General features: G+C 58.8%; 1 protein-coding gene across 1 annotated transcript in view; it reads left to right on the top strand.

Moving 5' to 3' along the window:
* CACNA1I (calcium channel, voltage-dependent, T type, alpha 1I subunit) overlaps positions 1-24,205 on the top strand; it is a 130,675-nt gene that overhangs the window by 91,468 nt on the left and 15,002 nt on the right. The window contains exons 8-23 of the mRNA XM_011979122.1: positions 388-700; positions 3,328-3,752; positions 12,132-12,283; positions 12,914-13,099; positions 13,415-13,532; positions 13,679-13,834; positions 14,326-14,419; positions 15,093-15,295; positions 15,925-16,431; positions 16,771-16,871; positions 17,712-17,835; positions 18,115-18,183; positions 18,743-18,927; positions 19,501-19,627; positions 19,884-20,009; positions 22,292-22,381. Coding sequence (XP_011834512.1) covers positions 388-700; positions 3,328-3,752; positions 12,132-12,283; positions 12,914-13,099; positions 13,415-13,532; positions 13,679-13,834; positions 14,326-14,419; positions 15,093-15,295; positions 15,925-16,431; positions 16,771-16,871; positions 17,712-17,835; positions 18,115-18,183; positions 18,743-18,927; positions 19,501-19,627; positions 19,884-20,009; positions 22,292-22,381 — 2,976 coding nt within the window. The remainder of the gene's footprint in view (positions 1-387; positions 701-3,327; positions 3,753-12,131; positions 12,284-12,913; positions 13,100-13,414; positions 13,533-13,678; positions 13,835-14,325; positions 14,420-15,092; positions 15,296-15,924; positions 16,432-16,770; positions 16,872-17,711; positions 17,836-18,114; positions 18,184-18,742; positions 18,928-19,500; positions 19,628-19,883; positions 20,010-22,291; positions 22,382-24,205) is intronic.

The following is a 24,205-nucleotide window of genomic DNA, read 5'->3' as shown; positions in this document are numbered from 1 at the left end:
TCTGTGTCTGTGCCTGTGTCTCTCTGGGCCCCTCCACCTCTCCTGCCTCTTTCCCTGTCTCCACTCATCCCCTGCATCTCCCCTCCCTTGTGTCTGTCCTCTCTGAGCCTGTCTCATTTTCTTTGTCATTGCGTCTGTGTACCTCGCTGTCTCTTTCTACCTGCCCCTGCTCTGGCCTCTGTGTCTCTGGTTGGTCCCTGCCCCTCCACCTTGCTTAATTTCTGCCTCTGTACCTGCATCTCCATCTCCGTCTCCATCTCCCCATCTCCCTCTGCCTCCCTCTCCCCATGTCTCCCTGCTGTCCCCACCCCATGACTCTGCCTCTCTCACCCCTCTGTCCCCTCCATCCGTGTCCCTGTCCCTGTCCTCTCCTCCCGTTGGTCACAGGTGGGCTCCTTCTTCATGATCAACCTGTGCCTCGTTGTCATAGCGACCCAGTTCTCGGAGACCAAGCAACGGGAGCACCGGCTGATGCTGGAACAGCGGCAGCGCTACTTGTCCTCCAGTACGGTGGCCAGCTACGCCGAACCTGGCGACTGCTACGAGGAGATCTTCCAGTATGTCTGCCACATCCTGCGCAAGGCCAAGCGCCGCGCCCTGGGCCTCTACCAGGCCCTGCAGAGCCGGCGCCAGGCTCTGGGCCCGGAGGCCCCGGCGCCCGCCAAACCTGGGCCCCATGCCAAGGAGCCCCGGCACTACAGTAAGTGGCCCTGCATCCGACACGGCACTCAGGCACTGCATGCCAAGTGTCGCTCCTTTCTAGCACGTCCAGCAGGCCCAGCAGCCTCCACATTCCAGGTCTTCACTTTGTGCTCAAGTGTTTCCTTCACAGCCCCCAGGGAGCTCTGTCCCCATCTCTGCCTGCCCTCTCCTGGCACCTGTCAGAGTCTGTACTGGACTGGGGCTGGTGCTGGGTGGAACTCAGCCTTTCCCTGGAGGCATTCGATCCCTGTGTGTGTGGAGATAGCAGCTCTGCCCCGGGAGCCACACTTGAGAGGAATGAACAAGTGTCTGTCCTCAGTCTTGGGAAGCTCAAATTCTTCCCCTGCTGCAGCCCACATCACTCCCTTCTCTGGGTTCCTTCTGCTGTCCCCTGCTTTCCAGCACACCCGAGCAATGACCCTGGGTGCCTGGCACAAAGGGGCTGTGGGTCTGCCCCCTCAAAGCTGTGGCATGTTGGGGACTCATGCCACCCTGTGCTCTGTGCTTGCCCTGGGGCTGCGGGAGTTACACTTTTGTTTTTTTTTTGTTGTTGTTGTTGAGACAGGGTCACTGAGGGAGTACAGTGACACCAACACAGCTTACTGCAACCTCGATCTCCTAGACTTAAGCCATCCTGCCGCGTCAGCCTTCAGAGTAGCTGGGACTATAGGCGTGCACCCCCACGCCCGGCTAATTTTTAATTTTTTTTTCTTTTTTTGTAAAGACAGGTCTCCCTGTGTTGCCCAGGCTGGTCTCAAACTCTTGGGCTCATGTGATCCTCCCACCTTGGCCTCCCAAAGTGCTGGGATTACAGGCATGAGCCGCTGCCCCTGGCTGAGGTTATGCTGTTAGGCTTGGAAGGGGCTGCCCTGTTGGTTGCCTCATCTGTTCCAGGAAACAGTCCTGAGAAAGGAGCAGATAGTAATATTATCCCCACTTTTCAGATGGGAAGACTAAGGGTCAGGGAGACGAAGGGAGCATCTCAGAAGCCGGCATTGCCAGGCTTTGCAGGGGCCTGCCTCCCCTGGAAATGATCACTCGGAAAGAGGCAAGCCAGGGCCACAGAGGTGGGCCCTGCCCCAGCCCCCAGCCCCCAGCACCAGTGCCACTTCTCCCAGTTGGCGCCGAGAAGGAAGTCAGCAGGCATGGGGACTGTGCTTGAGCAGACGCGGGCCTCTGCAGGCCTGTCTCCTGCCTGTAAAGTGAGGACAGGGGCCCCCAGCATGCAGCGTTAGCAGCGGGAGTCAGCCACCCCAGACCCTGCTCTGGAAAGCCCAGTCCTTCCAGCCTTCATGGTCTGGGAATCGATTCTTGGGAGGCGAGCAGAAGAATGCACGCTCAGAGCTGCCGCCCACCCATCCTTGGGTGCCAGCCGTCCAGGCGTGGGCTTGGAGGAGGCCCCAGGTGGCCCGTGGGCAGGCCCGGCATGCGGATACAGGAGCCGGGGCCAGGCAATGCTGGCACCGGTGTTGCTGGAGGACGTGGGGGAGAAGCGTTCACTCCAACAGGCTTCTCGCGGCCGCCTAGCCCCCTCTCCTGGCACCTGTGCCCCCTTGCCCCCGCGCCTCCCCTCTGCCCTGGAAAATGAGAGTTGGCAGCCGCCCCATGTCCAGGTGGGAGCAGTGAGCCGGCGCGGGGAAGGGCTTTGGCCTGTCCTCCGGGGTGAGATGGGACTGGCCGCTGGGCTCCTGGCTGCCTGCTCCGGCTCCAGAGGTGGGAACGAGTCAGGGGTGCTTATTTGGGGCTTGGGAGGCAGCTGGAGGCAAGTGTGGAAATGAAGGGCAGGTGTGACATGCTTTTCTTTCCCTTTCATGTTACTTTTTTGGCTTACACAAGCAAAATGTGTTTATTCTAGGAATACACAGGAAAACACAAAGAAGAAATTAAACCAGGCAGAGAGAGGCCTCTCTGGCACCTCTTTGAGATGGTTCACAGATCACAGAACGCAGTCCGGGGCCAGCCCAGGCTTCTCCTGTGATTCTGGGGCAGCAAAGGGATGAAGTTCCCTCTTCCCAGCGGGCCTTCCTGCCCGCTGTCCCCACCTCCACCCCTTGTGTGGAGGGAAGTCCCAGGGGCTTCTGGAGTGAGGGTCCGCCCCTGCCCCAGGGCTCCATGCCTCCTCCCCTCCCTGGGAAACAAACCTCCCCTCCCCACTCCCCACCTGCTGTAAGGACAGGAAACTTGAGAACACCAAGGCCACCGTGGCCTCCTCTGAGGGGGCCCGCCCCCACATTGGCCTGGCTCTTTCAGAATCACATTTAGTTCCCAAGCTGCGTGACTGGGGCTCTGAGTCTGTCCTGTGCTGACCCAGGGCCTGGGCCAGGAGGGATGGCCAGTCAGCATGGACACGTGCCCTGCACCGTGCTGGGCCCATCATGTGCCTTAAGGGAGATAATCCTCCTATAGCCTGCATGGTGGGCGTTCCTGCCCCCACATCTACAACAGGGGTGGACAAAGCTCAGAGAGCTGCAGCCGCTTCCCCGGGGGCCCCCCGCCCTTCCAGGCTGGGTCAGCTGGTTCCAGGCAGACCTGTGGGCCTGGGAGCGGAGCGCGCTCAGATGTGTCCCTGGGTGGATTGGACCTGGTGTGGGCAACAACTCTACACCCCTCCCGTTTGCTTTTCAGAGCTGTGCCCGCGACATAGCCCCCTGGACGCGACGCCCCACACCCTGGTGCAGCCCATCCCCGCCACGCTGGCCTCTGACCCCGCCAGCTGCCCTTGCTGCCAACATGAGGCCGGCCGGCGGCCCTCAGGCCTGGGCAGCACCGACTCGGGCCAGGAGGGCTCGGGCTCCGGGAGCTCTGCTGGTGGCGAGGACGAGGCAGATGGGGACAGGACCCGGAGCAGCGAGGACGGAGCCTCCTCGGAACTGGGGAAGGAGGAGGAGGAGGAGGAGCAGGCGGATGGGGCGGTCTGGCTGTGCGGGGACGTGTGGCGGGAGACGCGAGCCAAGCTGCGCGGCATCGTGGACAGCAAGTACTTCAACCGGGGCATCATGATGGCCATCCTGGTCAACACCGTCAGCATGGGCATCGAGCACCACGAGCAGGCCAGTGCAGCGCAGCCAGGCTGGGCCCGCAGGGGAGGTGTGAGGGCCCCAGGACCCTGGCCAGGCCTGGGCAGCCCCATGCATGTGCCTCGGTTTGTGTATCTGTCCCCTGAGAAGTGCTGGGTTGAGCTGGGTCCAGTACATCCATGCGACCTTACTGCCCAGCCAGGGCCAAGCTCAGAGGAGGGAAAGGCTGGGGTGTCTACTGAATGAATGATGAGTGAATGAGTGAAGCTGGCTAGGACTGGGCCTCTCTGGAACTCTTTTCCTCCTGAGCTGCTCGGCCTGGACACCAAGGCAACCACAGTGCATCCCCTGCCAGTCCCTGCAAATCTGACTTCTATTCACCTCTCCACCTGAGCCCTTCTGTTTTCTTCTTTAAAAAAAAAAATTAACAAAAAAAAAAGAGAGACAGGGTCTTGCTCTGCTGCCCTGGCTGGAGTGCAGTGGCACGATCAAGCAATACTGCCTCTTCAGCCTCCCAAGTAGCTGGGACTACAGGCGCACGCCACAAAGCCTGGCCACCTGGGCCCTTCTGTCCATTCTCCCCCAAACAGCTGGGGTGATTTTCCCAGAGGGCCAGTCTGGTTGGGCTCTTCCCTGCCTCAAAACTTCTGTTGCTCCTCATTGCCCTCAGGACAAAATCCAGACTTTTCCACTACCCTCAAGGCCTTTGTCTCTATCACAACGTCCCTTCACCAGGCCAGGGTGTCCTGTCCTCTCCAGTGACTCCACCCATATAGCCCCATGGCGCTGAGGGTGAGTGGCCCTGTGGTTGTCCTGTGTGTCCTCTCTGCATGTCCCTCCTGTGTGCTGGGAGCAGGGAGGACAAGGAGGAGTGGGTGCTGAGCTGAACAGTGTGCCCCAGGCCCCTGGGCCATCATGGGGCTGGCCGGCTCCAGGGATAGTACACAGGGGAGGGGACAGCTTCTGGGAGGTGGTGGGAGCTGGGGGATGATGTGTGTGTGAGGAGAGCAGGGCCTCCGTGGGGATGCGGGAGGGAGGGGCAGTGGGGTTAGCACGGATGCCTCAGTCCACAGGCACCACCCAGGGATGACAGCCTGGATGGCAGGTCTGGTCCTGCCCCATTTGGAAAAACACCATTTTCCGGCTCCTGCCATCCACCAGCCCCTGGATGGGGTGGCTCCCTGAACCCACTCCCCAGCTATGCGAAGGATCCCACCTAGTAGCTGGCGACCCTGAGGCCCAACGGGGGGGATGTCACTGGCCCGAGGTCCCGCTGCCAGCTGGGGGCCAGGTTTGAACCCACTTCTTTCTGCGGCAAGACTGACGCCCCGAGTGGGCTGGGGATTTCGACGTACTCTTTGCTTCCCTGCGGCCTTCCTTCTGCGGAGGCCCTGCATGCCGCACCCCATGGAGTCACACTTGCACCTCCCTCTTCGTTAGCTCACCAAGCACAGGCTCCATTCAATTTACTTAAATGGGACCCCCGGGGCTGCCGTGACACTCTATTTGGAGCTGCTGGTTTGCCAGCCATTCTGGCTTAATTAAAAAGGTCTCTGGGGAGGGCTGGCGGGAGGGCTCTCTGCAGGGGGAAAGCTGGTGAGACAGGTCCCCCAGGACCCCCTTGCTTGGAGTCCTGCCTCTGGCCAGTGCCTGGCCCAGGCCTGCGGAGGAGCAGCATTCCTGCCGAAAGCCCCACAGGGAGTGAGTACTATAGGGCTTGCTCCAGTCTCCAAGTGGGGCAGCATCGAGGGGGCCTGCACAGCCCTGCTACACTCAAGCCCTGGCACTGTCCTTGCCAGGGGCTCGCTCGAGCCAGCTGGTGAGGGCCAATTTCCAGACGCTCGGGAATTTTGCAAGCCAGTGATGAAAGAGTTGGGCGCTTGAAATTGGCCGTGGAGGGAGTATTTACACCATGGAAAATGGCAGATGTTACACATCAGGGCTGTTTGCAGAGGCCTCTTTGCCAGGGTACAGCTGGTCCCTGCCTTTTCACCCACCCCATCCACATCAACACCACGGCCAGGGCAGGTCCAGCCTCAGGCCAGGCCATGGTCCCTGTCCAAGCTTCCTCAGGATCTGCCTTTCTGGCCTGTCCTCCCTCCCTCCTTCTGCCACATTTGTTTGAACATGGTTTCTAACCTCGAATCTGGTAGAGCCATTTTTTTTTTTTTTTTTTTTTTTAGATGGAGTCTTACTGTGTCATCTAGGCTGGAGTGCAGTGGTGTGATCTGGCTTCACTGCAACCTCCGCCTCCCGGGTTCAAGCAATTCTCCAGGCGTGTGCCACCCCTCCCAGCTAATTTTTAGTAGAGACGGGGTTTTGTCATGTTGGCCAGGCTGGTCTTGAACTCCTGACCTCGGGTGATCTGCCTGCCTCAACCTCCCAAAGTGCTGGGATTACAGGCGTGAGCCACTGCGCCCAGCCAGGTGGAGCGTCTTCTGGGAGCAGTAGGCTTCACGTGGCTCCCTGACCAGGCTGAGAGATGAGAAATGCTGTTCCCACTGTGCGTCTCCTGTCTGGTCACAGGGAACACCTGATTTCCTCATCTACTAAGCAGATGTCTTTCCCTCGTAGGGACAGGCCACTATTTACGGAGCGTGTACTGCAGGCCAGGCCCTGTGCCAGCATGGTGCCAGTGAGTCCAGCCGCCCTCAAGGCAGGGATTATTACCTCACCCCTCTCGTACCCTTGGAAGGCCGCTGCTCAGGGAGGCAAATAGATCATATAACGTTTGGGTTTCAGTCCTGGTTCTGGCCGGGCTTGGTGGCTCATGCCTGTAATCCCAGCACTTTGGGAGGCCGTGGCAAGAGAATCACTTGAGCCCAGGAGTTCAAGACCAGCTTGGGCAACAGAGTAGGACCCCATTTCTACAAAAAATAAAAAAATTAACCAAGTGTGGTGGTGCATGTCTGTAGTCCCATCTACTTGGGAGGCTGAGGTGGTGGGAGGTTTGCTTGAATCCAGGAATTTGAGGCTACAGTGATTGGTGATCATGCCACTGTATTCCAGCCTGGACAACAGAGCAAGACCCTATATCAAAACAAACAAAAAATTCCACATCAGCCAAACAAACCAATCCTGGTTCTGCTGTTGACTGGCAGGGTGGCCTGGAGTGTATCACTTGCCTTCCTCACCTGGCACCTCCCATCTGTAAATGGGTGCACGGATCCCCCCACACAGTGGCTAAGAGGGTTGACTGCATTGTGGGTGCAAGGATCCCCCCACACGGTGGCTAAGAGGGTCGACTGCATTGAGAACCTGGTACTTAGTAGGTGCTCATTGATGAGTCACTGCTTCAGAGTCTTGTCTGAGTCTCACACCCACCACCCCGGGGTGCGTTTACCATCCTCTGTCTGGAACCTCAAAAAATTAATTAAAGTAAGATTGAGGAGGAGGATGAGTCTCTGAAATGTCCTTCATAAAGCAGCTCCAGTGGCAGCCATGGTTGCCCAGGCTCTGCGCAGGGCTTGACAGTGGGCCCGCTGGTATTTTTGCTCGACTCCCTCGGCTCCCAGACACTGCTCTGCGGGAAATGCTCCACCCCCATGTTTATTCTGAGCAGCCCTGTCTGAGGTGGTGCTCGCAGAGAGAGGTGGCCCAGGGCTTCCAAGGGGGGTGCAGGGAGAGAAGGAGAGAAGGAGAGGGTGGGTGAACTCTCTCAGCCCTTCTCTACAGGGGAGGCAGCATGGGAGGCCTTGCCCTATACCCCATTCTGGCTGGCAGGGAGCTCTGTGACACTGAGGGGCAGGAGGCGAGGGTGTGACATCTGTGAAGTGGAGCAGAGTGACCCTGGGCCTGGTCACAGGGTGCTCGAATGACAGGTTAGATTGCAGGCACTCAAGCCTTTAGGGTGGCCACTGCTGCTGGAATCATGGGGGCATTACCCAGAGAACAGCTTACTCATCGAGGTTCCTCATGGCAGCAGATGCTGTTTCTTGCAGGGCCTGGCCTAGAAGGACGGGATGGGTGAGGTGGGGGTCGGCCAGGCAGGGGTCTGTGTGTGACTCATGAAGTGGTGAAATGGGGCTGAAATTCCCACCTCTGGGTAGCCCGGGCTGTGTGACGGGCAGGTGGGACAGGTCAGCCGGGGTGGCCAGGCTTCTCCAGGGAGGCCTGATTCCTTCATCGTCACCGCTGTCATTGCATCACTGTTCTTCCTGGTGTGATCCTCCAGCAGCCTTGTGGGGCAGACTAGGGGAGCATCTTATCCCCACCAAGCAGATGGGGAAACCGAGGCCCAGTGAGGTAGATGGCTTGCCCAAAGTGCCAGGGTGAGCAGCGACAGAGCCGGGCTCCCAGAGGTTGAGGTCAGCTGTGGACAGTTGAACTGGAGGAAGGCATTGCCCCTAGGAGCAGCGTCTGTCTCAGCTTCTCTCTCTCCTGCACACACCTGTGCAGGCCCTGACTCCTCCTGAGCTGGGCAGGGCTGCCCTGCAGCCTCATGTCCTGGAGCTGGAGCCTAACCACCAAGTTGGAGAACAAAAAACAGAGGGTTGGGGAGCATGGGCAGCAGGGCAGAGTGTGGGGAGCCTCCTGGGTAGGGCTGACCCCAGGCCAGGCTATAGTTACTGGCCCCAGCTCCCAGGGGACTGCATTCAAAGCCTCTGAATCAGTGGCTGGATCAAAGCTGGCTTTATTCTCCCTTCAGCAGCCCCTGACATGTCAAGTCACTGCCAACCCAGGTCTGGGGTGACTCTGGGAAGTGAAGGATGGAGTGGCTTAGTGGCTGACATTCCAGCTCTATAGGGGCACAAGGGAGAGAGACACCAACATGGACAGCAGTCACAGAAGGCTTCCTGGAGGTGATGGCACTGGGGACAGATCCTGAAGGATGACTAGGAGTTCATCAGTGAGACAGAGGGAGAGGGACCAGGAACATAGTTATCCCCCCAAAGGACCCCGAGTCCTCGAGAAGGATGTGTACAAGGGGCAGGGCAGACAGTGCAGGAGGCCAGGAGGGCTGTTCATTCAGGAGGACCTTGGAGCCGGTTTTATCCTTAGGGCAATGAGGAGCCCAGAAAGGCTTGCAAGCAAATGACACATCTGTGCTGAACTGGGGCCTCACCAGAAAAGCGGGGCCGGTGAAGGCACCTGGGCCATGGAGGTGGCGATGTGGCCAGAGGGAGGAGACCTAGGTTTGAGATCTGACTTCAACACAGCCTGGCCATGACCCTGGGCAGTCAGTTCTCTTTGAGTCTCAGGCTCCCTGTCTGTAAAATGGGGACAATGTAGGCGTGAGGTTGAGAGGAGATAATGCCTGGGGCGTGCTCAGCACACCCGGCCCATGGGAGGGGCCTCATCAATGCTAGCTGCCATTATTATGATGGGGATGGCGCTGGGCTGGAGGGCTTCCCGGTGGCCAGCTGACTTCTGCACATCCTTATCTACCCCTACAGAAACGGCAGAGGCTGGGCAGCCTGGTGCCACCTGAATCTGCGTCAGGCAGGGACTTGCAGGCTCCCGCTGCTGCCCCCTACCTCCTGCCTCCAGCTAAACCTGGTGTTTTCAGCCCTTCAGCACCTCCGCCTTCACTGGGTGCTCTTCGCCACCTCCAGCAACCTTTCTGCCATCTGTCTGTCTGTCCGACTGTCTGTCTGCCTGCTCTTTTTGTGTCTCTTTCTGGCCATATCTATGATTCCCATGGTGTCACTGCTTCGTTGTCCTGGTCCTTCTTCACGTCCGTGTCTCTGCTTTCCTCTCTGTATGTCTCCGTCTCTCCATGCCCCACCTTTGCCCCTCACTCCCTTGTCTGTATCTGTCTGTCTGTCTATGTCCATCTCCGCCCCTTCCTCTCTACGTCCCCTTCTCCTCGGGCTCCCACTTGCTGTGTCTATTTTCATCTGTGTGTCTCTGTCCCAGAGAAATGCTTGCAGGAGTGATGGATGGTCCATTAGAAAAAGATTAACAGGTGCGCTGAATGGAGAAACATCTGTTGTGAGGGAGGAGAAGGCGCGGGGTGACCTTTTGGATGGCAGTGGCTCCCCGCATCCCCGGTGGGAGTGCGTGTGTGGCGCGTGTGGCCAGAGCCAGCTGGTCATCATCACGGAGTGTCAGCATCTACAGCTTTCATCTCCGTGGACATCGCTTACTGGGCTGGCAAATTGCTGGCTCTGAGCAGCATCTGGACCCTGGCTCAGCCAGGGGTGCTGGGCCTCAGCCCTCCCCACCGAGGGTCCCTCTCAGGGTCCCACTCCTCTTTTGGGACGACTTCTTGAGTCAGATGTAATTACAGATGGAAATGGGCCTTCTCCTTTCATCTGGGCTTGAGAGGAGCTGGCAGTTTTGCTAGTTTTCCCAGGCACCAGGCTGGAAGCTGGTGCTTGGGTTATTTTTTTTTTTCATCGTCCTTTTAACCCACATGGAGTCAGAGTCAGGTCCTTGCAGTTCCCTGTTGCTGATGGAGAGGGCTCCTGCTTTCGGTCCTCTGCTCTCCTACCTCCCAGCCCGTTGGGCCCTCTGCCTGCACAACCTTCTCTGCTCCCTGCCACCGGCTCTCTCTTAGCTTTTAGGTCTCTGCTGAGATGTCGCTGCCTCCTGACCCCACTAGCACCGCTCCCCTAGCCACCCTCTGCTTTCCTGTCATCAGCACACACCAGCTTGGTTTGTTAACTTGGTTTACTGGGCTTTGCCCCCAGAACATGAGCTTCTCAAAGGCAGGGACAGTGCCCTGACTCCCTCACCACTGCCCACCCTGGTAGCATGAGCCCAGCACATCATATCATTCAAATCTGTGGCAGCCATGCAGGAATGAATGAATGAACGAATGAATGAATTCGGCTGTGGTCCCCGTGTGGTGTAATGGGAGAGCAGTTTGGCCATGCAGGAATGAATGAATGAATGAATGAATTCGGCTGCAGTCCCTGTGTGGTGTAATAGGAGAGCAGTTTGGCCATGCAGGAATGAATGAATGAATGAATGAATTCGGCTGCGGTCCCTGTGTGGTGTAATGGGAGAGCAGTTTGGAGTCCAGCTTGGTTCAGTCCCCTGCCTTGCCCTGCCACGTCCTTGCTGGATGGCTCTGAACAAGTCATTCCCCCTCCCAGTTTCCCCAGCCTCAGTCTCTCCATCTGTGAAACGGAGAGGCTAACTTGTGTTGGGCGTCAAATCAGGTCTCAACAACGGTGCTTCCTGTCTCTGTGATTCAGGCAGGGATGACCTGGCACCACCGTGAGCACACACCAGACACTTCAGCAGTCCCGGGGAAGCTGTGGCAGGGAGAGAAGGGTCTGGGCCTCCTAGGAGCCTTAGAGGAGAGGTTTGGATGAATTAGTTCATTCACTCGATCCTCTAGTTTTATGGATAAGGAAACTAAACTCCAGAGTAGTGGGGAAGCGACTCTCCCAGGACCGCACAGCCACTTAATGTCCAAACCAAGCCCGGACCCCTCTAACTTCCCCCACTGCGGCCAATCGTGGCCTCTAGTGTGGCCTGCTTTAAATACTGGGGTTCTTTGAACAATGCCATTTGCAGAACATCAGTTAAAAACCGGGAGTAAACAGCTCTGGGAGCAGAGGGAGGCTCTGCGGCTGCTGCGGCAGGAGTTAGTCTCCCTCTGACCACCCAGCGGCTTTGGGCAGGTCCTCTTACCTCCCCGGGTCTGAATGTCCTCCTCTGAGAGCTGTGGGGTGTGCTGAGAGCCACCACGGGTGCTGTGTGTGCAGGACTGTGCCTGGCATGCAGCAGGTACATTGTGTCCATCCTCCTTTCATGGGGCACGATGTCCCCAGCCACCCTTGGTCCTGAGACAGCCAGTGCTGGGAAGGGGAGAGAGAAGTTCTGCATGAACAGGGGTTAAGGGCAGGAGTCTTGGAGCCAGGCTGCCTGGGTTCAAATCCTGGCCCCACCACTTGTTAGCTCTGCGGCCTCAGGCAAGGGACTGGTGTCCTGTAAACCCACATCCTTGCCTGCCTGCAGATGGGTTCTTATGAGAGACTAAGTGAAGTGATGCCTGTAAAATATATAGAACAGTTCCTGGCATGTGGTAAGTGCTCACTAAACGGGTTAGGGTCGTGGGTAAACAGGGAGTTTCTGGTGACGCCTGTCCTGCTTTCCTGTCTTGCTTTGCATCTTAGCCGTGTGATCTCAGGCTGGCCTCCAAGCCTCAGTTTCCTCATCTGTGAAATGGGTATCAGAACACTTCCCTCGTGGTGCACTACAAGCCTCATTTCCAAATTTGTGGAAGGTCAGCCCTGTGGGGTCCCCCAAGTCTCACCATCTCAGCAGACCTCTCAGGACCCTGAGGTAGCAGAGATGAGAGGCCCTCAGGGCCTTGTACACGCAGCAGTGGGGAGACTGAGCTGTGGTGAGGATACCGACCCGCCAGGCCACACAGCCAGGGTGGGTGTCCAGAGGGGATCCACCGCTGCCCTCTGGTCTGACCGGGTCTCCATTCCCCACCCCAATGCCCCACAGCCAGAGGAGCTGACCAACATCCTGGAGATCTGCAACGTGGTCTTCACCAGCATGTTTGCCCTGGAGATGATCCTGAAGCTGGCGGCATTTGGGCTCTTCGACTACCTGCGTAACCCCTACAACATCTTCGATAGCATCATTGTCATCATCAGGTACTCCTCCACCCTCCCCCCGGGCAGCAGAGTGGCTTGGGGGGGAGGGGACAGGATTTAATGTGAAGACCCTAGCCACTATATAAAGGACATAGGATGGCAGTGGAAACCCGTTGCACTGAAACAATTATCGAAATAGTCAAACATTTGTGATTTAGCAACATATTTTTGCAAAGTTAAATAGCACGATCTAGCAGCGGGTCTGTGACTGCTATCATTCCAAGGAAGGGATGGGCATAAATAATATTGGGAAACAGCTGCATCGGCTGTCACATGACATGAAGACATCAGTTACTTTGATTGCCACAATGCCATAGGTACTGCTAATTCTCTGTGGCTTCCTGTTTACATTCATAACCAAAAGACACATTAAATCTCATAAAGAGGACAGTGACATCCACAGAGCTCCTGGATTCTAGCCAGAGATTTCTTGTGGGGGTGGTGGTCCATGGACTCCAGGTGAAGAGCCCCTGATTAGCTGCGTGGAGCAGCATCCAACATATTTGTCAGATGGATGGATGAACGGAAGCTCTGACTCTCTGTTTTCCCTTCTCCCTCTGTCTTCCTCTCCCCCCGGCCTCCTACTGCTCCCTCCTACCTGCACCCTGGGCCTGCCCTGTGGGGCCACAGCATCTGGGAGATAGTGGGGCAGGCGGACGGTGGGCTGTCGGTGCTGCGGACCTTCCGGCTGCTGCGCGTGCTGAAGCTGGTGCGCTTCATGCCTGCCCTGCGGCGCCAGCTCGTGGTGCTCATGAAGACCATGGATAACGTGGCCACCTTCTGCATGCTGCTCATGCTTTTCATCTTCATCTTCAGGTGAGCCTGCCCTGCTGGGGGCCATACCTCAGGGCCTGCTAGGGCTGTGGGCGGGAGCCTGGGGGATGTGGTCCGCTGTGCTTCTCTGGACAAAGCCACCTGGACCTGGGTGTGAAGGCTGACACCGTCCCTCAGTCCCCTGTGGCTTTCAGCAAGCATGACCCCCTGAGCCTCAGTGTTCACCTCTGTAAAATGGGACCCACGCTGCCCCGCCTCCCCCTGCCCGCATTTTACTGAGTTGACTGGGAATGAAACAAGGTGGGTGGGCAGTTTGCTGCGTGTGAGTCTGATGAGCCTCGTCCATCCTTTCCCCAGCATCCTTGGGATGCACATTTTTGGCTGCAAGTTCAGCCTCCGCACGGACACTGGAGACACGGTCCCTGACAGGAAGAACTTCGACTCCCTGCTGTGGGCCATCGTCACCGTGTTCCAGGTGAGTGGCCGCTGTGTGTCCATATGTGCTGGGGAAGCGATGGGACAGTAGTCCTTGGAGGGGCGGGACTGACAGCCCCCATGCCTCCCTGGAGAGCCTAGCCCTGGACTAGGGGTACCCCAGGGCTAACTGTGTCTCCCCAACAGATCCTCACCCAGGAGGACTGGAACGTCGTGCTCTACAACGGCATGGCCTCCACCTCCCCCTGGGCCTCCCTCTACTTTGTCGCCCTCATGACCTTCGGCAACTATGTGCTCTTCAACCTGCTGGTGGCCATCCTGGTGGAGGGCTTCCAGGCGGAGGTGACTGTGGTCTTGGCAGAGGAAGCACCCCCACAGGGCCTGCAAAAGACTGGGCGAGGGAGAGGTGGCCTGGATGGGGGAGGGCTGCAATTCAAACTTCTAGCAGGCAACCTGTTCCCAAAGGAGGGGGTTGCTGATGAGGTGGTGAGCTCTTCATCATAGGAAACATGCAAATGGAAACTGCATTTGCCATCTCTGCTCTCCCCCAGGGATGTAGGACTAGGTTTCTCCATCTCTGAGATTCGAAATCCCCCAAGATTAGGGACTCTGGGCCCTGCCCCCTCCGTTCTCTGAGGCTCTTGGGATACTTGCAGTCAGGCAGATGTAGGGTTGTGGCCTAGGTTCTTGTTAGCATCTCGTTTCCCTTTTCCAACCCTCAGTTTTCCCATCTGTAAAATGGTGGCAGAAACACCTGTAGAAAAATTCAGGAGGGAGCTGGAAAGGGAGGAGCTGGGCTGACCGGCATTTTAACATGAGGGATGCTCTCCCAGGGTGACGCCAATCGCTCCTACTCGGACGACGACCAGAGCTCATCCAACATGGAGGAATTTGACAAGCTCCAGGAAGGCCTGGACAGCAGCGGAGGTAAACAGGCCCTCGCTTGTCACCTAGAGGGCCAAGATCCTTCCCCACAGATCCAGGTGGGCAGAGGGGACAGCGTCTGACTTCCCCTGAAGCCCAGGCTCAGGGACTGCTACTTTTCTATGGTTTGTTGTTTATGTTCATAATTGGAAAAAATGTGAAATCTCAAAAAGAGGTCAGTGACGTCCATGGACCCCTGGGATTCTAGGCACAGGGGTAGCTGCAGCCTACCGCATCCCTCCACACACCAGGGCCCCTTGGTTAGAGCCTCAGGGCCTTAGGTCGAGGCCCAGGTTCTGGTCTTGCCTGGCACTACCAGGCATCCTGGAACAAGCATCCCCCAACCCTAGCCCAGTGTCTTTCTCGGTAACCAGGGCGGACAGCCCCTGCCTTGTTTCCCATTGTGGGCATGGGAGTGAGGTGCCAGGCTGGTCCTGAGCACAGAAGGCAAGGGGTCCACACATACCTAAATAAAGTTGAGAGCCCTACAGGTGGGGCAGAGGGGAGGCACTGTGATGGGGTGCAACCAGGAAGGCTTCTTGGTAGAGGAAGCCTCCTCAGAAAAGCTCTCCATTTCTGCTCCTTCCTTGTTTGTTTGTCTCGTGGCTCCCTTGCTCTTGTTCTGTCCTTCTGTCTGCCATCTGTCCCTCCCTCTGTCTCCATCTCACTCCTCCAGATCCCAAGCTCTTTCCAATCCCCATGACCCCCAATGGGCACCTGGACCCCAGTCTCCCGCTGGGTGGGCACCTAGGTCCTGCTGGGGCTGCGGGACCTGCCCCCCGACTCTCACTGCAGCCGGACCCTATGCTGGTGGCCCTGGGCTCCCGAAAGAGCAGCGTCATGTCTCTGGGGAGGATGAGCTATGATCAGCGCTCCCTGGTGAGTCCTTGTGGGGAGCTCTGGATGGGCGCTTCCTGCTGGGGTACGTGTGGAGGGGCCCTGAAGAGAGGTACCTGCCAGTCCAGCCTCAGACTCTGGTGCCCAGCCAAAGTCAGGCAGGGGCCATATCTGTTGCATTCCTGGGTGCCAGTGCCAGAGCGGGACCTGGCAATAAGGAATGAATGAATGCCTAGTGCCAGTGGGGTCTGGTGCAGAAAACTGGGTTTTCATCTCAGCAGCAATGTGTAGGGTAAAAAGAGCTGGGCTTTGAATCCAGCTTCTGCCACCTCCAAGCTGTGTGACAATGAGCAAATTACTGCCCTTCTCTGAGCCTCAGTTTCCTTACCTGTAAAATGGGAAGATGGCCCTAACTTGCTGTACCTTCCTCAAGGGAAGTGAGGTGGCAGAAGGGGATATAACCTCTAGGTGGACGTGCCCCCATGTCCTCATGGATGTGGATGGAGTGAGGTGGGACAGGGAGAGGAGTTCTAGGATCCATTCCGTCACCCGCTGGCCAGGCGAGTGACCCTCTTAGAGCCACAGTGGGGGTGCAGGCTGCCTTTGGGCACCTGGTGCCCCACCCATGGGTGTGCCTGTGGGGCGCTGACCCGAGCGGGAATTCCTCCCAGTCCAGCTCCCGGAGCTCCTACTACGGGCCGTGGGGCCGCAGCGGGGCCTGGGCCAGCCGCCGCTCCAGCTGGAATAGCCTCAAGCACAAGCCGCCGTCGGCCGAGCATGAGTCCCTGCTCTCTGCGGAGCGCGGCGGCGGCGCCCGGGTCTGCGAGGTTGCCGGAGACGAGGGACTGCCACGGCCCGCACCCCTGCACGCCCCTCACGCCCCGCACGCCCCGCACGCCCCGCACGCCCCGCACGCCCACCACGCTCATCACGGGCCCCATCTGGCACACCGCCACCGCCACCACCGCCGGACACTGTCCCTCGACACCAGAGACTCGGTGGACCTGGCCGAGCTGGTGCCCACCGTGGGCGCCCACCCCCGGGCCGCTTGGAGGGCGGCGGGCCCAGCCCCCGGGCATGAGGACTGCAATGGCAGGATGCCCAGCATCGCCAAGGACGTCTTCACCAAGATGGGCGACCGCCGGGATCGCGGGGAGGATGAGGAGGAGATCGACTACGTGAGTGGGGACGGGGCCGAAGGGACCTGGTGCAGCGGGATAGGAAAGAAGGGGGTGCGGCCACAGGAGGCGGGGCCCCAGCGGGCGGGCCCATGGGGGGCGTGGCCGGGGCGTGGCCGGAGCGGCTAGGGCTTCAGGTGCGAGGCAGGAGGAGCGGGGCCAGAACTGCCCACCCCTGAGCTGGGCCCGCTCCTGAGAGAGAAGCCCTCCCTGGCTGACCCCGGGGGGCAGAGAGTTCGGAGGTGACCCTGCGACCCCAGCTGGCGGGATGGCCGCATGGGCGGAGACCGGCAGCCCTGCGCATCGCTAACCCCCGGCGCTCCATCCTTCTTTTGCCAGACCCTGTGCTTCCGCGTCCGCAAGATGATCGACGTCTATAAGCCCGACTGGTGCGAGGTCCGCGAAGACTGGTCTGTCTACCTCTTCTCTCCCGAGAACAGGTGGGCGGGGCCAGGCCTGGGGTGAGGGTTAGAGTAGGGGTGACGTGGGAGGGACGGATCTCTGCCGAGCCAGGCAAGGCCATTGGTGGTGCTCTCCCAGACCACAGCGAATCCTCCTGGCCCAGAGGTGGAGGTCTCCAGGGAAGAGTGCAGCCTCCTGAGGGCTGCTGGGTGAAGATGGATTTGGGGAGGAGGATTGGCTGGAGGAGGTCAGGGAGGAGATAGCCTTGGCTTCCAAGATCCCTGGGGAGCAGGGGTCCCCTGGGCTAGGCGAGAACTTTAGGCAAGACAGATGTTGGTGGCCAGGCTCTCCTGGACTCTCGTCTAGTCTAGGCCATCCCTGTGCTGGGTACCAGGTTGAACCATCCTCAAGTAGCCTGTATGGCTTGCATCTCAGGGGACATCAGAAGGCTTCCTGGAGGAGGAGGCCTTTGTGCTGGGCTGTGGAGGCAGGTGGCAATCCAGTAGGCACATCAGGGGTTGTGAAGAGGAGGAGGCTGGTGCAGGGGCAGGGAGCAGACTGAGGGAAGGCCTGGGGCAGAAGCAGAGGGTACCAGGCAACGTGGTATCCTCCTGAGAGGCTCAGGGATCTGGGCTAAGCCTTGAGTGCCAGGGCAAGGTGGGTGACCTCATGGTGTGCGTGTGTGGTCAGAAGAGGTGGCGCCAGGTGGGCACCCTGAGCAGGTGTAGAGTCAGCACCTGCCATGTGGCCAAAGGAGAGGATAGGGGTTGCTTCCTTGAGGCCAGCCTGGTCTGCACTTCTGCCTGGGCCCTCTGCCTTCCTTCTGGCCAGGGTGGGAGGCAGCTGACGCTCAGGCGGCCCCCACCCACCCTGCCCAGGTTCCGGGTCCTGTGTCAGACCATTATTGCCCACAAGCTCTTCGACTACGTTGTCCTGGCCTTCATCTTTCTCAACTGCATCACCATCGCCTTGGAGCGGCCTCAGATCGAGGCTGGCAGCACTGTGAGTGGCTGTAGCCTTTGGGCAGGGCAGGGGCCAGGCCAAGGGACAGCTTGCCAGGGCTGAGGGGGGGCAGGGAGACCTCCCACCATGGGGGAGGCGGGACAGGGAGTTTGCCCTTGGGGGAGGTGGAACTGGGAGTTTGCCTTTGGAGCGGGGAAAGCCTCTGTGAACTGAGAAGTGGCAGCCTCTTCTCTACGCACCTTGGCCAAAGCAGATGCTGGCCAGTGGCCAGGCAGCTCTGGGAGCCCCTGGGCCCATGGTATCTCCCGATGCTTTCAGGAACGCATCTTTCTCACCGTGTCCAACTACATCTTTACGGCCATCTTCGTGGGCGAGATGACACTGAAGGTAGCTCCCAGCTTCACCCGGGGCCCCTGACCCTGGGTCAGCCCCTGCCTCAGCTTGTCACTCGCCTGCCATCGGCCTCATTCCACTCGTAGCCCCATAGCCCACCCCTCTGGGTACCAGCCCCTGGGCTGGGCTCCCGCGACCCAGAAGGGGTCAGCCTTGTCCCCATTCACAGGAGTCACAACCCCGTCAGACAGACGGGTGCAGGGAACACTGAGTGTGATGGAGGCACCTGCTGAAGGTGTGGGGCGCAGGGGAAGCATCCCGTCTGGGGCGCTTTCCAGGGCGGGCAGTTTTGAATTGGATTTGCCAGAGGCACCGGAAACTTAACGGGGCGGCCTGCTAGGCCCTGACCCTGCCCCGTCCCCGCCCATCACCCACCCTCAGAGAGCGGCCTGACCCCCCCCCTTCCCTCCAAACCCGCCACTTGCAGGACCCCGCCCCCTCCCCCCGAAGCCGACATGGCCTCGCCCCGCCCCCTCGCGCAGAGCCCGGCTGGCCCCGCCCACCTACCCGGTCCTCCCGCGGCTGCCTGACCCCGGCCCCACCCCTGTCCCAGGTGGTCTCGCTGGGCCTGTACTTCGGCGAGCAGGCGTACCTGCGCAGCAGCTGGAACGTGCTGGACGGCTTTCTTGTCTTCGTGTCCATCATCGACATCGTCGTGTCCCTGGCCTCGGCCGGGGGAGCCAAAATCCTGGGGGTCCTCCGAGTCTTGCGGCTCCTGCGCACCCTACGTCCCCTGCGGTGAGGAACCCTCCCTGGCGGATGGGGGAAGGTGTCATGCACTGTGCAGAGAAGCCACGGGTCGGTGGAATTGGGCCCTCACTCCGCCCTCCCCTCCCACCCACTCGGTCCTCCAATAGTGAGTGCCAAGCACCCTGAGCTGTTCCCGGGGGAGGGGACTGCAGACCCTGGGGGTGGGGCATGCTGGAAGAGCAGGGCTGAAGCTGGATCCCAGTATTGCTGCCCACTCTGTGTGTCCCTGAGTGGCTCGTTGCCATCTCTGGGCATCAGTCCCTAGACCAGGGTGTGGTGTGGACCCGGAGGAGCTGGGCGCAGTGAGGGGTGAGGGCAGGTGCCCTGCTGCTGCTGTAGATCTGAGGCCTGGGTGCAGCTTGCCTCCTGCTCTGCCAGTGTCTGGGTTGCCTGGCCGCTTTCTCTGCATTCCTGGCGACTGTCCTCATGCCCCAGGATGTTCAGCCCTGGTGAGCCCTGGGGGCTCATGCCCTGGGATGCTCAGCCCTGGTGACTCTGGGCTGAGTAGGGGCTGCCTCCTGGTCAAGGGATTATGTGTGCCTGGCCTCTCCCTGCCCTCAGTGTCATCAGCCGGGCGCCGGGCCTGAAGCTGGTGGTAGAGACACTCATCTCCTCCCTCAAGCCCATCGGCAACATCGTGCTCATCTGCTGTGCCTTCTTCATCATCTTTGGCATCCTAGGAGTTCAGGTGAGGGGTGCCCAGGCTGGGCAGGGACTGGGCTCTGTGACTGGGGAAAAGGAAGTCTCAGACAGCCGGGGGAGAGACTCCACATTCCAACCTCATGCGCCTTGCCCGCTGTGGGCTCCTCCTCCAGGGAGGGAGACAGACATGGGCCCAGATGACTGAGCACAAGACAGGCTGAGTAAATGCAATAGAGAGGCGGGTTCCTCTCTGACTTGCAACCCTCACCCGTGAGAGCACCAACTTTGCCCCCTTTCCCCAGCTCTTCAAGGGCAAGTTCTACCACTGTCTGGGCGTGGACACACGCAACATCACCAACCGCTCGGACTGCATGGCCGCCAACTACCGCTGGGTCCATCACAAATACAACTTCGACAACCTGGGCCAGGTGAGCACCGCCCTCCTAGCCCTGATCAGACCCTCCCCTCTCTTGGATGCCAGTGGCTCTGGGAATCACAGACCTGGCTTCAGTTTTGCACTGCCAGGACTGACACTGACTTCTCCTCTCCAAGCCTCAGTTTCCTCTTCTGCAAAATGGGTAAGGGTAGCACTCACCTCTCAGGTGGGACGAGGCTTAGAGAGTCTGTGTGCAGAGTGCCCAGCAAACGCCTTCACTTAGTAGGTGCTTTGTGAACATTGGTTCTTGGCTCCCACCCCCGACCCAGGGGCCCCTGACAGGAGTTTGAGAATCAAGCAGTCCTGGAGGTGAATCCAGCTCTGCCACTTTCCGTAGGTGTGGCCTCCCTGAGCCTCAGTTTCCTCATCTATGAAATGGAAATGTTACAGCCTGCCAGGCAGGCTGCGGTCCTGGGGTGGTTCCCTCTCCTGTCACCCACCCACTGCTGTCTGCTCTGTCGACAGGCACACCCCTGCCTGGTGTCTGCTTTCCCCTTGGTTTCCTCTCCTGGGGGCCTGCCAGGCGTGACCCATCTGGGCAGTGCCCCAGGTGAGACCCCTTGGCTGGCTGCCTCCCCTTCCCTGCTCTCATTTCTCCAGGGCCTGCCCAGGAGGCCAGGTATGTCCACTCGCAGGCGTGCCTTGCCCCAGGGCACACAAGAAGGAGCAGGCTCCAGGCCCTCGTCCCCCGCTGGCTGATGGGCAGTCTCCAGCTAGATCCCCCTGGAGGGCTTGCCCCCCAGTGGCACCTCAGAGGGGAGCCACAAGGCCTTGGAGGGGCAGTGAGTGCCCAGGGAAAGGGTGTCGGGAACCGTGACAGTCACTACCCCTGCCCATCTGGGGAAAAGATGTCTTAGGAAGTTGAGGGGGAGCTCGCCAGAGGCCTTTTGTGCCCATGCTCCTGACCCCCTTCACCTATGGGCCCTGCCCCAGTGCCAGCCCCGCCCCTTTGGAGCATTTCTGGGTCTACCTGGCACCAGGCTCTTCTGGAATCCCTCATGGGGTGTTCTCAGCACTCGGAGCCACCTGGAGGGTTCCGGCCTGGCCTGCAGCCTCTGACTCCTCAGTGGCCCTTACCAGCTGTGTGCCCTCAGACAAGTGCCAGACCCTCTGTTCCAGTGTCCTCATCTGTCAACAGGGACAGTGATGGCAGGTCCTTGGAATGCAGGAGCCTCCTGTGCCCTTGGCAGGGGGGCTTCCTCTGCCCTCCCTGCTCCTGGGTGTGAACGCTTTCTGGACACCTTCGGCACCATTCCCACCTGGAAAGAGAAGAGGAGGGGTCTGTGATCTGGATGGTGGGAAGGAGGAGCCAGTGCGGGGCCAGAGACTCATTCTAGAACCGCATGTCCTGGCCCACAGTGGCAGGAGCACAGAGCGGGGTGTGACCACCTCTGCCCTGGGGAGAGGGCGTCCTGAGTAGGATATGTGACCTCCGGGCAGTTTCTGGTGAAATGGGACCCTTTGTGAACCTACTAACTACTGGTGCAAGGATGGCACAGGAGGCTGTGCTCAAGTTCAGTTCAGAGAACCTTTACTGAGCACCTGCTGTATGCAAGGTTCTGTGCTGGGTGCCGGTGCTGCAGAACCAGATGTGACCTCACTGAAGGGACATGAGGATGCTGATCTGCCATCTCTGTGGGAGCCTTGGGTGGCTGTGTTCTGGGGACCACCTCCTTTTCAAAATTTTACAAACCAGGGAGAGGAATTATTGCCATTTTACCAATGAGGAAATGGGCCCAGAGACATCGAGGAACTTGCCTCAAATCACATAGCCAGTGAGTGGCACGGCCTGGGCTCTGACCCAGGGTTCCTGACTCCTCTCATGAGCTCCTGTTTTCAGATGCTAGGGCAAACGTGTCTTACCCCCTGGAGTAAGGATGGCAGGGACCGTCTGGTTGAGCCTCAGTTGGCCCTCCCAGCACACCTGCCAGAAAGGTATTTGTTAGCTCCATTCTGTGGGTGAGGGGACAGGAGTTCATGAATTTTTTTTGCCCAAGATCACACAGCTGGATGATTTCAGAGCTGAGACCAAAACCCAGGACTGTGGGTCCAGCACTTTTTGTTCTGTAACAGCAACTACAAGAGTATGTTGCAGGCACATAGTACGTCCTTAGGAAAGGTTTGTTGGATGAGGGCACAGCTCTGTCACATGGAGAAGACCTCTTTGTCCCTCTGTCTCCCAGGGGCAGAAGAATAGAGAGCTGAGGAAGGGTGGCTGCAGCTGGCATCACTCATACTCCTCACTCCTGCATTCCCCTTCCCCATGTCTCCCAGGCTCTGATGTCCCTCTTTGTCCTGGCATCCAAGGATGGTTGGGTGAACATCATGTACAATGGACTGGATGCTGTCGCTGTGGACCAGCAGGTGGGTGTAGCTGGGACCAGGTCAAGCCTTGATGCTGGGAGGGACATGGTGTCCTTGGGGCCCAGTGGTTTGAATTTGAAACTGGTACCAGCGAGACCCACAGCCCCAGTGTCTCCCCACTGTCAGCACAGCCCACCCCTCACATCCTGGCCTGAATCTTCACCATTAGAGCCACTCCTTGGGTAGCGTAAATCATTGTTACATTTGCTTTGGCAAATCCCCCCTGCTCTGTGTGGAGAGGCATCTGAGCTGCTCCTGCCTGGAGGGGCACAGACCCTGGTGGGTAGAAAACCAAGTGCAGGCAGAGAAGAGGGGCTGAGCCAGCTGGCAGAGGAACAGAGAGGGTGAGAGTGTGATGTGTTTAGGGAATTGGGAGTTGGGGGCTAGGAGTAGAAAATGAGAGGCAGAAGATGGGGAGAGGAGGCAGGTAGGGCTAGGTGGTCTGCAAGCCCCCGAGTGTGCAATGACAAGGGGCAAAAGTTTATTCTGAGGGCAGAGAGAGCCAGTGAGGGGCTAACAGCAAGAGTGGTGTCCCTGCTTGTCAGGTCTGCTTGTCAGTGCAGCCTCCTGAGGGCTGCTGAGTGAAGATGGATTTGGGAGGGGGATTGGGTGGAGGAGGTCAGGGAAGAGACTCAGCCTTGGCTTCCGAGACCCCTGGGGAGCAGGGGTCCCTCTGGGTCTAGGTGGAGACTTTAGGCAAGATGTGTGGCTGACCAAGGTTGGCTGTATTCAGACTGAGGGGGTCACTGGGAGAAGAAACAGAAAGATTCTCTAGCTCAAGACAGGGCCCACTCAGTGGTGGAGGCAGGGCTGTGTGCAACTCCCAGGTTGGTAATGGACCCCTGGCTCTTGGCTTCATGGGTCCCACCCAGTAAGACTCTGGAGCTGGATGTGGGGGTGGCGGTATTGGGTGGGAGGAATGAGAATGCTTGGCTGCATCTTCCTCTATTTCCTTGTCTGCTCTGTCTCCTCACCCCTGCCAGTGCACGCATGCACATGCATACATGGATTCCACCAAGGAATCTGTGCATCCAAGTTTTCCTCTCTTCTGGCCACCTTGTTTTCTGCCTTATTTCTGGATGGGTGAAAAAGTGGATGGATGGAGGTATCGATGGAGGGGTGGCTGGCTGGCTGGGTGGGAGAATGGGTGGGTGGTGAATAGGTGGATTGATGGATGGATGGATGGATGGATGGATACATGGGTGAGTGGATGGGTAGGTGAATGGATGGGCGAATGGGTGGGTGAGTGGATGGGTGGATGGATGGATGGGTAGGTCGATGGGTCGATGGGTGCATAGGTGAGTGAGTGGATGAATGGGTGAGTGGATGGGTCAATGGATGGATGGGTGGGTGAATGGATGAATGAATGGGTGGATGGGTAGATGGATGGATGGGTGGATGGATGGCTGGGTGGATGGATGGATGGGTGAGTGAGTGAATGAATGGGTGAGTGGATGGGTGGATGGGTGAATGGATGGATGGATAGATTGATGGATGAGTGGGTGGATGGATGGGTGGATGCATGGATGGATGGGTGGGTGGATGAATGGGTGGATGGGTGGGTGGGTGGATGGGTGGGTAGATGGATGAATGGCTGGCTGGCTGGTTGGCTGGTGGGTGAATGGATGGGTGGATGCATGGATGGGTGAATGGATGGATGGGTGGGTGGATGGGTGGGTGGATGGGTGGGTGAATGGGTGGGTGGGTGGATGGATGGGTGGATGGATGGATGGGTAGATAGATGAATGGCTGGCTGGCTGGTTGGCTGGTGGGTGGATGGATGGGTGGATGCATGGATGGGTGAATGGATGGATGGGTGGGTGG

The sequence above is a fragment of the Mandrillus leucophaeus genome, unplaced genomic scaffold (assembly GCF_000951045.1).
Source record: "Mandrillus leucophaeus isolate KB7577 unplaced genomic scaffold, Mleu.le_1.0 Scaffold2, whole genome shotgun sequence".
NCBI classification, from domain to species: Eukaryota; Metazoa; Chordata; class Mammalia; order Primates; family Cercopithecidae; genus Mandrillus; species Mandrillus leucophaeus.
The sequence above is the reverse complement of the archived record's forward strand: the minus strand, read 5'-3'. Positions and strand labels throughout refer to the sequence as shown.